The sequence below is a fragment of the Zootermopsis nevadensis genome, unplaced genomic scaffold (assembly GCF_977971745.1).
Source record: "Zootermopsis nevadensis isolate Lab colony 2312 unplaced genomic scaffold, Znev_1.0 Znev_ptg000004l, whole genome shotgun sequence".
Classification (NCBI taxonomy): domain Eukaryota; kingdom Metazoa; phylum Arthropoda; class Insecta; order Blattodea; family Termopsidae; genus Zootermopsis; species Zootermopsis nevadensis.
The window spans coordinates 1,184,771-1,202,433 of record NW_028259136.1 but is presented as its reverse complement, the minus strand read 5'-3'; the positions used below and the strand labels follow the sequence as shown (position 1 = coordinate 1,202,433).

At 34.1% G+C, this 17,663-nt stretch overlaps 1 protein-coding gene across 6 annotated transcripts in view; it reads right to left on the bottom strand.

Annotated features, from left to right (window-relative positions):
• LOC110837553 (phospholipid-transporting ATPase IF-like) overlaps nt 1-17,663 on the bottom strand; it is a 50,344-nt gene that overhangs the window by 3,909 nt on the left and 28,772 nt on the right. For all 6 annotated transcript variants that reach the window (XM_022079792.2, XM_022079791.2, XM_022079793.2 and 3 more), the window contains 15 exons: nt 16,605-16,720; nt 16,023-16,187; nt 14,975-15,138; nt 14,262-14,365; nt 13,729-13,871; nt 12,564-12,803; nt 11,311-11,453; nt 8,694-8,862; nt 7,258-7,360; nt 6,382-6,587; nt 4,522-4,708; nt 3,536-3,681; nt 2,476-2,579; nt 894-1,047; nt 160-356 (listed from right to left, as the gene is read on the bottom strand). In XM_022079792.2, the coding sequence (XP_021935484.1) occupies nt 225-356; nt 894-1,047; nt 2,476-2,579; nt 3,536-3,681; nt 4,522-4,708; nt 6,382-6,587; nt 7,258-7,360; nt 8,694-8,862; nt 11,311-11,453; nt 12,564-12,803; nt 13,729-13,871; nt 14,262-14,365; nt 14,975-15,138; nt 16,023-16,187; nt 16,605-16,720 (2,276 nt within the window). In that variant the 3' untranslated portion in view covers nt 160-224. The remainder of the gene's footprint in view (nt 1-159; nt 357-893; nt 1,048-2,475; nt 2,580-3,535; nt 3,682-4,521; nt 4,709-6,381; nt 6,588-7,257; nt 7,361-8,693; nt 8,863-11,310; nt 11,454-12,563; nt 12,804-13,728; nt 13,872-14,261; nt 14,366-14,974; nt 15,139-16,022; nt 16,188-16,604; nt 16,721-17,663) is intronic.

Here is a 17,663-nt window from a genome sequence, read left to right as displayed (position 1 = left end):
ACTGGAAAGTCCGGGGAAAATGCTCTGAGCAAAAGACAGATTTAGAAGTCCTTACTCAGGATAGCTGGCATTGGGTATGGTTGAAATCTAGGCTTTCCACATGCAAAGTAGGTCTATTTTAAATTTCTTATTAAATGATATAGTCACATTGCTACTTACACACTCTGTCAGTATTCTCAAGAGAGGTGCCTGCTGGATACAATGAAACACCACATTCCTGCCTATCAGCTGCAGGACAGTCTCTGAACATTTAGGCTGTTGAAACTGACAGATTCATGCCTACTAGATGATCTCTGAACATCTGATCTGTTCAAGCTGTAATGGTTATATTTCTTCTTGCCAAAACCTTTCCAGCTCTGAAACAAAATAATGGAAGCAACAGAAATGAAATTTTGTGTGTGCACACATGCATGCTGCTGCATGTCTGGCATACACCAGAGTTCAATTAATGAAAGGGAAACCTAAAAATAAAGTAAAGTAAAGCTGTTCCACTATACACCATGTAGGTGCTTGGGAGGAGAGGTGGTATAGCTCCAACTCATTCTTGACCTCAGCACTAGACGGGGGTGAGTGGTCAGCATCACGCTCCGGCCGCACTTTACCCCTGGGAAAGGACCCGGTACCCATTGGATAAGAGGCTGGGTGGGCCCCAGAACCGGTCTGGATGCAGAGGCTAGAGGAAAAATCCTTTGCTCCCTTCTGTGATCGAACCCCGGTCGTCCAGTCCGTAGCCAGTCACTATACTGACTGAGCTATACCAGAAACCTATGTTTTTAAATACCACAAAATCTATGTGTTTCACATCTGAGGATTTTGTTATCTGGAATATATCACTGATCCTGGGTGAAAAAGTATCATAAATTATAGCCTTTGATTTATTAAAACTTTCATACCTTTTGAAGTTTTGCATAAGCTGCAGGGGTATAGTTTTGTAGTACACTGAATATACAGTCAGGAACCAGACAAGCCAGCATGAGAATAAGTGAGAGTAACCAGAAAGTGCATGAGCCAAGAAGAACAGGGTAGACATAAGCCATTGAAGTAGTTCTGTAATAAACAATAACAACATACAATTATGTTTCTCTGTAATATTTTCTGTTAACTACCATACAAAGCAACATTTGGCATACATGATATATGAGATGTAAATGTCATCCATTACTTTTTAATAAAGGTCATACTTTTCCCAGTTACTGTATAATCCAATGACATTAATGCTCATTATAATCTGTTTTGTCCATATCTGTTATTAAAATAATACCAATTAGCAAGTAATATAGGAGATCCAAGAAAAATATTGGTTGTGGTGTCTTTGAGCCTTATGAGAAAAACCATCAGTATTACTTTGAACCTGATGGAAGTACACATCCCTCTTTGATGTAAATGAGTTTCTAACACCAGGAACAGTCAATTACTGCATGCATTACAGTGTATTAAAAGAACACTTGCTGTTGCTTGATGAATTTTATGATCCTCAAGGATCAAATCCTACAGCTTATAATAATAATTTCTGTAATTTGCTTTCTAAAAATAATATTTTCAATGACAAACCAGTGAAGATATCAAGAGTGATATGATATGTCTGAATTAATCATATGCTTTTTCTGAAATTTTATAATTTTACACTCACCACGAATGTTTCACACATTTCTAGATGTAAGATTTGAGGTTTTCACAGCGGTGAGTATGAAGATTTCTGTCTTCTGGGTTGTTGCGCTGTAGTCTGGTCGATGTTAACCAACGTTTCGGAGGTCATACTTCCTTGATGATGGAGGCAGTATGACCTCTGAAACGTTGGTTAACATCGACCAGACTACACAGCGCAACAACCCAGAAGACAGAAATATTCATTTCTAGATGTGTTTATATCATGTCAGGATACAAATTCACATATATAGTTAAAATTATTCATCAGTTTCTGTTGGATGCCCCTCAATAAACAGACACAGGTTGTAGCTGATGTGTGCTAATGTGCCTGCCCTCTCTTAAGAGTTCTCACTTCTATGGTGTTCTGTTTATACCATAATATCTGTGGGTTCTTGTAAAATTAAAGGTTCACTCTGTTTTCTCATTCAGCATGCATTCACAAATTGAGGTAAAATTCAGGAAATCCAAATTTGTGTACCTTTTTATATGGGAATTATTTTTTCAGAGATTATATATATAAACTGTGTCTCAGTGGGACTCTAGATTTTTCTTTGTTAATGGAGCTTATCCTACACAGTTTCATAACACAAATTTTTCTTTCAGTAAATATAATAATTTCTAACTGAGTAAATTAGTCTAATATGACCTGCATTGAGAAGGTCTGCATATAAATTACTTTCAGAAATTTTTCAGTTTTACGCAACTCCACAAAAGTGGAAAACAGTAACACTGCCCCTTGCTTCCTCCATCTTTTCTAATTCATATACATCCTGACATCCATGAAGCAGAAACAAATATAATTTCTTGCTCTGCAAGAATGAAACTCACGTTACGATGGAATAAATGGCAGTGACCAGTATGAATCCACATATGGTGACTAGTAATGCTGATCCCAAAAAGAGCCACGTCCAATAATGACTTTTTAATACAAGCTAAAAGCAGAAATAAAATAACATTTAAATTGTATATAAACCTTATACTTTATTATGTATTCTTCATAAGGGTTAGCTCAAGGCAGGTTAAACTACCTCAGAAGGTAACTTAACTACAAAAATAAGTTGATAGTTGCTTAAATGGTCAAGAAACTCCCTGCTTTTACTGAAACTCTGAGGTCCATAATCATGTTCACAAAAGAACCACAATAAAATACTGGGGCATTCATGATAAGTAATTAGTAGATAACATTTGAGACATTAGTGACAAATTCAAAGGCAGTAGACTTGCTATCATTATATCAATGCAGTAAATTACACCAACAAAATCAATGTCTAGGTTAAGAATGCCTCTTTTATGAAAGGTATGTTGGTATATTTGAATTCCATGTATGTATTACTTGTGTTATACTTTAGCACAACAAAGCATGTACACTTATATTTCATATTCTATAATTTGCATGTTGATTAAGTGACAGGGGTAGGAAATATGTTTTATATACACATAATCCAAAAGGATTTTCAATGTGTGCACACAGCACAATACAAATTACTCTTAGTAATGTCACAATTATAATTTTAGAGGATATAAGTGCAGTAGTAGCACAGCAAATACTACAGGCATGGGGAGGTTGACTCCCATCAGCTCATTGTGATATACACATAACACTGGTGAAAATACATAATGGGAAGTGTATGAGAAGTAAAGGCTTGAATCACAAGTAGATACCTGAAAAGCATACATTAAATAAATTCAACAAGAAAAATTTTCAACAGGAAAAATTTGCATATAGATAATCTACAGACAGTTAATCAGGACTATACCGAATTTAGCTGATGGGTCTTTCAAAATAATTCTGTATTATGCTGTATTTACAATATTAATATGTTGCAGTTCAACTACACTTGTTCCTATTTGTACACCTAACAAAGCTCTATTATAGATACCAACTTACCTTCAGGTTAGCTACACACACCACACAATGAAATATGAATGTTCCAAATGCTATCATTTCCATGGGTGTATTACTAAAGAAAACAACTGGATTGTCAAGAAGCATGAAGTAAGGTACAAAGTACAGTACAACAGAGTGCCACACTCCTGGAACAGAAATATTCAAATTAAATAAAACAATTATGCATGCCAAGGAACTGATAAAACAACATTAAAAATATATTTAAATTTGGAATTCTGTAACTTATTTTCATCTTTATAAATAATAAATACATTAAATAATATATTAAAAATAATTATCTCCACACTAGAAATTCAATAAACAAGCTTTAAACGTATGCTGCACTAACACAGTAGAATGGTACTACAACAGTACAATAATAACAATGTCTCTCTGCTAGACATTAAAAAAGTTACTGTATCAAGTTTGCTAAAGGAACTAATTAGTTTATGTAGTAATCACGGTTTTGATATTTTAATTTCATTACTTTTGTATACTGTGAGCACAATTTGCATGAAGTGTGAATAGAAGGAACTTCATAATTTGCTTCTTTCTTTTAATTTGAAATATTCTCCTCTATTTCATATACTATATAACTGCAATGCAGAACATATGCAACTAGTTCATAAAGTGAATTTAAGGAGAAGTTGAATTAAAATGTTTGCCAAGATATGATATTTGGATAAAAATGCCATTGGGTTCTAGAGCCCCTTCTTCTTCTTTCTTTCTTTCTTCTTTTTTTTTTCCCCTCCCCACTTTAACAGCTTCATGTTCTGTTCAGACAGATTAAACCTAGAGAACTAAATTATATTTAAACTACAAACAATAAGAGCAACCATAATACAAAAACACTCACATCTGTATGAATTGGACTAAAAATGAAAATTGGATAAACAGCAAGAGGCAACACCAACATTACAATAATCTGGATTACAACCATTTACACTTTACTATATTGTAACATTCTATTTCATTTTTTGACTCACCAAATGTTATCCACTGGAAGAAAGAGGACCAAGACATGAGAACATTGCGTCTTATATTCTTATACACTTGTGGATAATCCAGTAAGGTTTGTGCAGGATGATTTTGCTCAAACAATCCATAGATAAGAATTGGCAGTGATGTAAACAGTACATTGTAGCATGTGAGAAACATGGTATCATACAGAGGCTGGAAGAATTAAGGAAATATAACTAGCATTTTCAAACCATACATAATGTTACAGACTTCAAACCAAGCATAATGTTACAGACAAGCAAATATGTGGTACTAAAAATTTTAACAACTGATTAAGTACAATGATGAGAGAATTTTCTTTAGGAATCATTCTTTTTGCCTATATTGTAAAGATTCAGGATTTACAATGTTTCAGAATCTGCTCTGGCTGTGTCACCAAGTAGGAGGAAAAAAGGTGTGGAATTTGAGGTTCTCATGATGGTACAGATGGTGATAATCTTGTGGGTTTTGATGCTGTGTAGATTTGTTGGTAGATTCAAACATTTTGGAGCAACAAAACATCTCCATCTTCAGCCCTGAAGATGATGGAAACAGTACCACTGAAACATTGGTATCTACCCATGAGCCTAAACAGCACTAAAACCCAGAAGAACAAGATCAACCCCAAAGATCATCTACATTCACAGTACCATAAAAATATCTATTCTTACATGCATAAGGCTAGTCATGATCACTTGGCACTGGGGTATGTAACATGAGGGTTTTATATATAAATAAAAAGAGGAAGCACTACTCGATGGTTTGATGTCTTTTTAATACATAAGTAGACAATTTCCAAAGATAATTAACTAATAACAATAAAAGATTATCCAAACTTCCATCAGTCTGATGTGTTAAGATTCTGATCTTCAAACCTAGTGCTACAAGCTATGCAAGAACTGCTAGATTGTTTTTAAAAAAAATTAATAACATTTTTAAGAAGTCTTTATGTACAAAATAAGAAAGAAAATATTAAAGACCAAGTAATTTACATAATTCTATCACCTCTTAATGTACAGTATATATGAACTGTATTAGCAGAAAACCAGCTTCTAAACATTAGTCAAATAGATTGTGGCAGGCCTGGTACAGTCACCTCAATGGTAAAATCTGTTTATAGAAATTATTGTTGTTATTGTTATTATTATCCATGGCTCTACAGCCCTTGATAGGCCTTGGTCTCCTCCCATATAGGAGGTTACTTGATCTATTTTATACATGTGGTAGAAATCCTCAGATGAGTGATCAGCCTGTCACAAGCCTTTACCTATACAGGACTGCATAACACACAAAGACGTGAACAAACATCCATGCCTTGAATGGGATTCAAACATATGGAAATGATTACTAGACTAAATTCTACCTTAAGATCCACATAATAATGACCTCTTTTATGGATATAAAATATTTACAATCTCTCTGGAAACAATTCTCCCATTTTTCATCTAACACAAGAACTCCAAATTTTTGAAAACAAAATTATTTCATTGCCAAATTTAACATTGCCGTTGCAGTGTTTACTCCAACCCTTGAATGTTAGAATTCAGATTCTGTGGTACAAAATTTGATGCACTTGACATTCCAAACAGTACAAAGGGAACAGAATGAAGTCAACAATGATAGAGCATGGTCATATGATATGACAAGACAGAGTATACACACATAAAAAGGCAGGAACACTAAAAGTTTTCCAAATTTGAGGTGGGTGAACTTAGAAGCACAACACTATATTGTTTGTAGAAGGGCAAAGTGTTTTGAGGGAAAAGTGCCATCTGCTCCTATCCTGTCTCATATTCTTAGAGGGACAGAACACATCAAAATTTGAATTGACAGCTTAATGAAATTACCTGTGTAGAGAACCCATTGCTGAAGGCATAATATACCTGTGGAGTGATGAATACTATATTTTTATAAAAGAAATACTGGACTAGAGTTGCCACCCGGATGTAATACCAGTGACCATGGACAAAGAGAATACGGCGCAGAAACTTGAACCGTGCAAAAGCGAAGTCCGAGCTCCGTACAGCTTGCCGACCCTCTTTTCCCATAATGCCTGTCAAAAAATACAGTGAGAAAGATACTACTGAAACAGTAACTAATACAAATATGTTTCCTGAGTATTATTTATTATTATTTTAACAAATATAAATACAGGATCACACCCTGTGGGTTATCCAAGTACCACAATTTTTAGCTCATTACTCTTTCAAATAAGTGGCCTGCTGCTTTGTCTGAAGTTACTATTTAGATGTTAGGATCAGAGCTGGTAGCAGGTAGTGCAAGGTAAAGTATAATGCAACCTCTGAACATGATGCAGCTCTATGATATTATGGCTAACCCAAGTAGAACTCAATGTTAGATTCTAGTGTGTTAATCCATCCCTTGTAAATTTCAAGTGTGCACAACCTCTACAATAACCAATGCAGGCTTATTAACCCTTGTTCAATGGGAGCATAAAAAACCCACCCAATAAATTAAGCTGTAAATATCAGGAAACAGGGCATTAATACTCTTAAATAACAGATTATTTTTCTATGCCAATATCTCTAAACCTATAAACACTTTAACAATATTAAAATTCCACCTGAAACCATTACAGTATTTCAATAAATGTAATAAATATACTATGATAATAAAAAGGTCCCTTAAATTTGAAGTTTTCATGGCAGTAATGACCACAATCAACAAAACAGCCTCTACTCATAACTTGCTTACAAACTCACCAAGACCCACATGGGCTTCTTGAATCATGGATACATCATTGGCACCATCTCCAATAGCAGCGGTAATGGGCTTTTCTGGAAACCCCTTGACTAGTTGAACTACCTGAAACAAAGTTCCCTTCTAATAATGATTAAGTCCAATTCTGAGCTGAATTAAGGCAAGTGATGGAAGTTATTCAGTGTAGTATGCTGGTAAAACATTATAATCACAGAACAAAGAGTACCACCTGCTTTAACAGTCAGTAGCTCTGCATTTTGCCCACAGAGAGTATTTGTTGGTTTCATACGATTTCCAGAGTAAAATGCTATTATTTTGCTAAACAACATTAACCAATGGACCTTTGTAATGGAGACACATTATGAAGTATGGGCTGAATGTTTAAATTACTTAAATGAACTTTAACTTCAGAGTTCATACTGGTATTCTGTGGTTCTGAAATACATTACTATTATAAAACACAGTAATAACTGAATTCGGTGGGAGTAATTAGTAATTTATGTTGACGCACAATACCAGGCTATATCAAGGTGGGAGCACTGAACTGGTGAAAACTAGCTTTGCAGCAATATAACATGATGGAATAATGAAGCAAGCACATAAGCACTGGGATACAGACCACTGGGAGAAAGGATTCTGTATGTCTGAAGGAAAGATGGGAAGGTTAACAACACAGTGTTTAGAAACAGGAAATTAAGACTAATCCTGTATAGTTCATGATGATGGTGAAGAGGTGGATGCAAATCACATCCTGCAGTATGATGTCTTATTGGCAGAGGAAGACCTAGTGAATAATAACCCCCCTGGTTGTTTCATGGACAGTACTTATGTAAAAGACCTGAAACTTCAAAAACTGCTTATGATTTTCAGCCAGTTTAGTAAACCAAACTGCATAAATAAATATTTGAATGAACTGAAGTCTGTTATGAAAAGAGATGTAAAATAACATGGAATTCTATACATTACATATTTTTTAAGTTGATACTGAATAACTTTATCAGTTTAGAGCTTTTTAAAATTGCCAACTACCTAATTATATTCAGCCATAAATATAGTATATACTTCAAAATTGTCATCTTACATATAAACAATGAGCTAGTTCCACTTATAATTAAAACTATTTAAACAGTTTAAATAATAGCATTCAATCTTAACAAAGTTGTGGCTTTTATTTACATCATACAACTGTTATGGTTATTCATACATTCTTTCTTCTTAACAAGCAACTGAAACACCCCATAAAATTTTCTTATGATGAATGGAGTTACAGATTTTCAACTCCTTCAATTAAATATGAAGAATTTATAACAAGACATTATGTGATACATTGACATGCTGAATCTGTATAAATATCAAATACTTGTTCCTCACATCATATTGTAATGATTTATTTATATCATCTAACATGTAATTATGCATCTGTGTGAGCATAACACACCTGACATTTTTGAAGAGGAGACATGCGACAGCATATGACAGCTGTACAGGCTCTGCATATGTCTTGGAATGCTTCAAGATGATTGTCTGATGTGTTGAGTGCAAAGTAAAGGCTCTGTCCATCCACCACCAACCCATAGTGTTCCAAACGTTCCCTAGACACCTGATTCCTGCATAAATGTTAAATTTACAACTTATATTAAAATACGGAAAGAAGTTAATATACCTTTTAACCATCTGATATTCCAGCAGGTCAAGTTTTTTAAGTTACAAAACTGTCAGACTGAGTCAAACATTGCATTATAACATGATTTCCTGAATTTCAGACTTAGCCCAACAAATGACCCACTTTAAGGTTCATTTATTTGAAACCACCATGGTAAACATTTTACATATTCCCATTTTCAGACTGTTTGAATTGTCAGACTCAGCCAGACATTGAATTGGAATATGATTTCCATGAATGTCAAGCTAACAGACAATGTGCTAAAATCTGTTAACCAAAATATGCATGTTGGAGGAATTTTCTGTGATTTAGCAAAAGCTTTTGACTATGTAAATCATGAAATTTTGTTGGATAAATTGCATTTTTATAGCATTCAAGTTATAGCAGCGCAATGGTTCAGATCCTATTTAACAGATAGAAAGCAAAAGGTCGAAGTAAAAGCACCTAAAAACAAACAAAATTTTTTCTCAAACTGGGGAACAATAAAACATGGAGTTCCCCAAGGGTCAGTTTTAGGACCATTGCTTTTTATAATATACATAAATGACCTTCCTCCAACAATAAAAACAATAAATACTTTAACAGAACCCATAATATTTGCTGATTACACAAGTGTCATAATTTCAAATAAAAATTTTGATGATTTCTGTTCAACATCAAATATAGTTCTGTCTCATATGAGTAAATGGTTTACTGCTAACAAGCTGGCCCTAAATCTAGATAAAACGAATATAATAAAATTTTTAACAAATAACTCTCCACAATGTGCTTTAAGTATTGATTATAATGGGAAGTATATACAAGAGTCAATAAACACAAAATTCTTGGGTTTGAAAATTGATAATCACCTAAATTGGACTAATCATATTGATAAACTGATACCTAAGTTAAGTGGCGCATGTTACGCAGTTAGATCTCTGTTGCATGTCAGCAACACTGACACACTCAGATCAGTATATTTTGCCTGTTTTCACTCTTTAATGAAATATGGAATAATTTTTGGGGGAAATTCATCAAACATCAAAAAGATATTCACTTTACAAAAGAAAATTGTTAGATTAATGGCTGGTGTCAAACCTAGGAATTCATGTAGAAGTCGGTTAAGAGATTAGAAATCTTAGCTCTTCCATGTGAATACATATTCTCATTAATGAACTTTATTGTAAATAACCAAGAACATTTTCAAACTAATTCTGCTATACACTGTGTCAACACAAGGAATAAAAATCAACTTCATATACCAATTGCCAACCTCTCATGTTTTCAGAAGAGTGCATATTATGCAGGGATCAAAATTTTCAACAGTCTACCATCAAATCTCACAAGTCTTGTAAATAAAAAGGCACAATTTAAACTAGCATTGAAAAGATACTTAATTACAAACTCCTTTTACTCTGTCAATGAATTTCTAATGTTTATACGTAAGTCATAATTTATTTATTGTATATAATGGGTGGGTTTACTTGTAACTTATCTCTACTTTATGTGAACACTTTGTATTTGTGACATTTATATAATAGTATGACATGTATTTGTATAACATGTATTGTATTATTATGACTTATTCTACATCCTATTGTCATCTGACTAACGTATGGATCCATGGAATGTAATAAAGATGTATGTATGTAGTCCTCTATTTGACCTGGGAGAGTTATACTGTGGCTTCATCAGTTGAATAAATTCAATCCATTTTCAGTAATGCAGAATACAGTCATCTTGAACATCACAGGTAATTGAATTTTAATTACATTCTTTCACTCTGATATACAAGGTTCTCATAGCAGTTAAGTTGTCAATTGTGGTCCTATGGATTGTGATGCTGTGTAGTTTGTGGGTGATTGCCAATATTTTGGATGTGCTTAGTTTATAATTAAAAGTGCCTTAAGAAAAGGTATTTTTACAAAGTTACATTCCTTACTAATAGTCTTGCTAACAGGCACAACTTACTCTTGGACATCTGAAAACTCTCGCAAAATTCAATGAACATGTCCCCTAAAGTCAGTGTTTAGCAAGGCTTACTTCACAGCACAGTCACAGGACTCACCACCATACCTGATTGATAAAAACTAGAAACATCTATCTGAATCTGATCAAGAACACTTCTTTTCCCTTTGACGGAAGAAAGAAGAATTGGAATTTCCCTGCAAGATGCCGCACCACCTCATTTTATTTATGTTGAGCTCTTCTCCCATCCTCCCATTGTTTTGCTCTCTTAGACCAAATATTCTCCTCGGCAGATTCTTCTCAAGAACATACAATTTGATGTTCTTCAATTAGGATGGAAAACAATTTTTACACTCGTACAAAACAAAACAACATATTTTTATGTTCATAAAAGACAGGAACACAAAATATTCTGAACTGAGTGGTATGTAATTCTGTAACAAACCTATGAATTTGCAGTGTCTGGAGGCAGCTCTCTTTTGACTTGTGTCCTGTAAGGTACAGCTGTTGAGCCCCAGGCTTCAAGTGTCCACAAGAGAATGAGATGTTGACAGCAGTCTCCACTTTATCTCCAGTCAGGATCCATACCTGCCACATTATGATGATGATGATGATCAACACCACACTGTTATGCAAAATTTGAAGTTCTCACAGTAGTACAGTAGTGAAGATGACAACAATGTTCTTGTGGGTTGTGACACCATGCAGACATGTATGTAGATACCAACATTTTGGAGAAGCATACTGTCTCCATCTTCAGGGCTAAAGATGGATACAGTATTTTTTTTCCAAAAGTTGGTGTCTACCTATGAGTTCACATAGTGTCAAATCCGAGAAGAACAAAATCATCTGGACACAGTTACATTGTTAAGAAATCTTCATGTTTTAAGAAATTATAAAAGGGACAGTGCACATATGAGAGAGAATAAATACGTAATTCAGATTTCATTTTTGTGTTTCAGTTAATTAAACTGTCTCATTTACTGAAGACAAAGCTTCAGTTTTTATAACCAGTTTTCTACACATGGAAACTTGCTACATTGTCATAAATAAACCAAGAAACAAAAGAAAGAACTCTGCACAGTAATTACACCATAATTTACTGGAGCAGACTGTGACATTCAACAAGACTTTGAACATGAAACATGTTAACTATCTATTACATTAAAAGTAACTTAAGATCAAAGTTGTAAAACAGAGAGTGATTTCAGACTGAATTCTTAGCTTGTTTTTTGCCCTACAAGATATTGCATTTATAATCCGAAGTGTGTTTAAATGTAATTTAATGTTTCTCAATAACAATAACTCATTTAACAAACAGCTATTTTGGTATTAAACATTTTGACAATGTGTCATCAACAAGTAGACAATGTAGGCAAAGTTCTCTATTACAATTCTTATAAGTATTACAGTTAAAAAGAAACCTTGCATTCATTCGCATTAACATAAACATGTTACAAATTAAACACACAGAAATGTGTAACAATAAAAAATAAATTCTGCTTCTTTAAGCACTGATAAATATACAACCTGATAATAAAGATGTAAGTAAACCAATAAGCTAATGTATTTCACACTGAATGCCTAAGGCAACAGAACACACTAAATTCAAATAGCCAAAACACTGTCATCATTCTAACATCTATATACTGAGCTGTATACTTTTTGTGAATGGACTTTAAATACAGTAAGTCATACTTTGATTCCAGCAGCTCTCAGACTCTCCAAGGTTTCCTGCACGCCCTCCTGTAATTGATCCTCCACACCAGTGGCACCAAGCAATGTAAGACTGGACTCCATTTTGTCATAGCTTGCTGCAATTATTGATACCCTCTGTGATGACAGAGTCTGTCTTGATTGTTCTACTTGAGCTGCCAATTTGCTATATTCCTTCACACTTAACTTCTTGTAGCATACTATAAGTGTCCGCAAGCCTCTCTGTTTAACACACAGATCATGAGATAAAGGCAATTTGGATCTAAAAATTAATCACAGATTTTTTTTAAGTTTAAGTATTGTTTTAAGTCTAAGCCACTAAAAAATGTTATTAAGCATCCAGGATGAACCTGAACTGAATTTCAGTGGTTGTTTTGTGTTTAGTTGGTTATTCTGTTTCTGAGGAGTGACTGCATTGCAAACACTTAGATGAGCTTAATAAATAAAAAGAAGTCAATCCAAAGTATCAATATTGCGAAAATAAAGTGTTGAAATAATAAAAGAATAAAAACAAACAGAGTAGTTATGTACATGTTGGGTGGACAATAAACATTTCATCGCTGACCTACAAACAATATGCAAAATTACTCTGAAGCCAACTGCAATTAATTAAGCAAGCTGTGGGGAAACTTGACATGCATACCCTGTTATATCATTTAGTCCTCTATAAAACTGATAATCCAAATACCTATCAACACTTGAAAGAATTCCCTGAACCCAGGAGTCTTTTGTTTGGAAGCAAGTTATCTATACTTTTAACATACAAGGTCAAGTCAGTCTGAAACAGAACCTGGTAGTCTAACGAAGAGATACTGGACCTCTAAGACCAATGGTTTTTGGTTAAAGACTGGCAAAATTCAATGAGGATCTTGTTACACGCCCTTCCTATTTCTGACCTGTTATAAAATAAAAACTACTTTGTACCAATTTCATAATGATATAAGTTGTGCATTTTTATTATCTGTCATAAACCCTTAACATCTGGATGATATTTCAGGTTCTTATGGTGATGAGTCATGGATAAGACAACTATCTTCATTTAACATTCTGATGCAAACTGCCAAGTAAGTGGTAGTCGGCATATGAAACCAACTACTTACGTGCATGAATGTGAGTGTAGTCTGTAAGAATGTTATATGAGACTCACCATAGCAAAATCTGCAATATGCTGCAATGTATCATTAACAGGTCCTGCATCTGTCAAAGGAATGACAGAAGATTCTGCTCCTTTACAGTACAACCATATTTGTCCATCTTCATCCTGTACAACAACTGACATCCTCTTGCGATCTTAAAAAGAAAGATAGTATTAGAGTGTACAGAAACTTTGAACATCTGTTGTGAATTGTGACAATAAAACAGAAAGCTAGCAACATATGGTATGAGGCTATTGAGGACAAACTTTATGAAAAATGTCAGGAATATCACTGTTCAAAATTATTATAATATTCTTTGAACAACTGTTTAACCATTATCGTCTTTGAGTTTTATGCAGAGTCCAGCTTTACATGTATCACAAGAGCAACTGTTATACCATTAACCACATAATTAAATAAAGCCAGCAGCCTCCATAGTACAGGTGCTTAATCACCATTTTCCATATGATAAAGGTTAAAGGCATAAGCTCTATTCCATCATATACTTCTTATACTTTAGTAATTTCTCAAAATTAAAACTTACCAGAAGTGAACTCAAGAGTGTTTAGTTTCCTGTAATGACACACTCTACCCTTCATCATCACAGACATAGAATCTCCTTCCTCTCCTAGGAACACCACACCACACCTGTATCACACTGCATAAAGTTACTTCTTCAGTCAGTTTTTATAGGATTGATAAGTATGTATTTCTACTAATGTCTTCTCATTCACAGTTTTCCTTCTGTTTGCTTTTATTATAGCACACACAGTCACAGAACCCTTACACACATATGGGCATACATACATATGGAACCCCTCCCACATATGCACACTATTTTACATACCAACATATTCATGTAGTACTGAACACAAAAATATGTAAGTTTTTAAAAGGTTTCAAATGTTGTACAAAAGTCTCACATAACTAAAAATAAATATAAAATATCCCTATGTTTATGCGACAACATGTTAATTTATTTTCCATATATTGCACAGATGTACAAATCACAGTAAATTAAATGTGTTGTACCTTTAGGCATATTTCCCGACCGCTTTCCTCCTAACAATAGTAAAGAACAAGAGTACTTTCAGATGCACGTGCATGGGCTTGCACATACCCATGCATGTGCAAAAATACAAACACACACAATGCAGAATACATTTGAAAAACTTGGAAATTACTCTTCTATTGCATCCTGTAACATGAAATAGATGTAGTCACATAACAATAAGTCCTTTTACTTGTACTGCTTACCTTGCACTGGCTTCAACTAAGGCCTTTTCATCTGGACTAGAGGCCTGATAATCCAGGCTTGCAATTGGATTAGCATTAGTGTTATTGTTTGTGTGTCCTTTACCAATGCCAACTTGTACTGAGTGACACAGTGCTAGAGCCAACAGAAAATGCTCCATCTCAGGCTGCAACGAATATTACACAATTATGAATGCAAAAATCTCTCAATTCAAATTACAGCTACAGTTAATAGGTTTAAACAAATTACAAACAAAATATTTGTGTGCTTAATAAAAAAAATGTAAAAACTAATAAAACATCTGAACACTTGTAAAACCTTTGGTAAGAAAAAAGTACATAACATACAGTGTGGTAAACCAATGTAAATAATCTATGTATTTCATAGAATAGTAATCTCTCTTCTATAAAAAAATTCTGACAATCACTTAGAGTCCATTGCTATTTCTCCAAGGGAAAGATTGCAGCAGCATTTAAAAATGACAAAACATTACTTAAACACTGAAAAATAAGAAGTAATTTTAATGCAGATTGCAATGGGATAATATCCATTTACTGTACTGTGAGTGTGTCAAAAACAACGCTTCATTATAAAATGTAGATGCATACTAATATTATAAAGATTTTAATGAAATAATTATGTATATTTTACTGCAGAGATTTGGCAATCCTGATAACTTAGGAAATAATTCACAAATACAGTTTCAGCCATTTCTTGTTCAGTTTAGTCCACATATTTAACATGCAAAACTCATTTTCTAGGTATTACACTCCAAGTTCAGACAAAAACTTCTAAAATATCATAAATTCCAAGCATTCACTTAACAAAGATTATTTTATGTGTTTTGTGTTTCCTTTCTCTCAATACCTCCAGAAGAATTCTAGGATAGTATCTCAAAATACATCATATTGGTTCTTCCCTGCTTATCTTTGACCTTTCTTCATGACAATTGTTCTCACAGCTTTCAGAACTTCTATATACCTCAAAAGAGACGTATTAAAATATACAAAAACATATACAAATGGTGACAGGATAAAGAGACCTACTTACAGTGAATGTATCCAGAATTATGCTGTTCCTTTCATCACCATCTGCCAAAAGTTGGAACATTTTTCCTCTGTCCTCCAAATAAGGGATACCAGCAATAGAACATCGCCTGAACCACATGGTGTTTTCTGTGAGAGTACCTGTCTTATCAGTGAACAGGTATTCTACCTATTAAAAATAAATTTCAGACATTAGCACACAAAATTCTCCAGTTAATATTTACAACCTGAAGGTTCAATACCATCTTCATAAGAGCAGCCAAGCCTCTATCCTAAGCCAGATGAATTCAGTTCATACCCTCAAACCCTATTTCCTTAAGATTCAATTTAATATTGTCCTTCCATCTATGCCTAGATCCTCCTAGAACTCTCTTCCCTTCAGACTTCCCAGCTAAAATTTTGTACACATTTCTAATCTTCCCGATGCATACCACAAGCACTGTTCACATAATCCTTATTATATTTGGTGAAGGCTTGAACAATGCCACATTTCAAAGATTTTATTACTCTCTGCAAACATTGACACTAAAAGTAAGAAAAAGATATGACAGTTCAAACTCCAAAAAATTAATGCAGCTTACCATACCTGTCCTAATTCTTCATTCAAATCTGAAGTGTTGCAAATTGCAGGTTGGTTTGTCTTTTCACAATATAGCTCTATATCCCACGTTAAAAATAACGAGCCAATAAATTTCTGTGTTTCTGAAAAATATGAACATGTGGCACATCAATCATAATGCTCAATGAGGTAACACTTGGGTCATAAAAAATTAACATTAGAAATTCCAAAAATGACATGTGTCAAATAATATGTCTATGCACGTGCACACACACTTGTAATGAGCAACCTTGAATTTGATTAACTTGCATTTTATACAGTGTTCAGTGATATTTCTTGAACTCCTTTAATGATGCTTTGTTCTCAAAATTAGAGAGTCATTCACGCCTGACTTGCGTAATATTTTAAGGTAAAACTAACTTATTGATTGCTGCTAGGGAACAGTGTATTTTTATTGCTTCCATTCAATCATGACACATGGTAAATCTTCAGGTAGTTTAAAAAATTATTCCTTTTACAAAAGAACATTATTCGAATCATGGTAGGTGCTCAGCAAGGTAAATCACATAGAAAATTATTTAAGAAGTTCCAGCAATATGTTATCTCTAACAAGATTTCCAATTGACATCTCAGAAATGTTTCAGGTAGACTGAGAGATTCATGCAATAAATCATCATCATAATCATCTATGGTGCTTCGGCCCATTTTGAGGCCATGACCTCCCCACTTAGGAGAATTCTTGGTATTTTTGAAGTGTGAATTTGTGAGTAGTGAGTGACCAACCCACTGACTCTGAACAATTTCTACTCAATCCTGATTTGACTGCCAGAGCCATCTAGCACTAAATCAGGAGACATGGGTGAGAAATGGCCGCTGAATTTTGCTTACAAAACATCCCGTATCATACTCATAAGGTTTTTTTACATGCCATAAATCTATGACATAGACCGCCAGCTTTACTTTCCCTCTGAAGCAAGTCGTACAACAGATTTTTATCACCCTTAAAAATCCACTGACCTCGGTCAGGTTTGAACCCGTGAACCTTGGGTTCAGTGGCGAGCATGCTAACCACTAGTCCACCAAGGG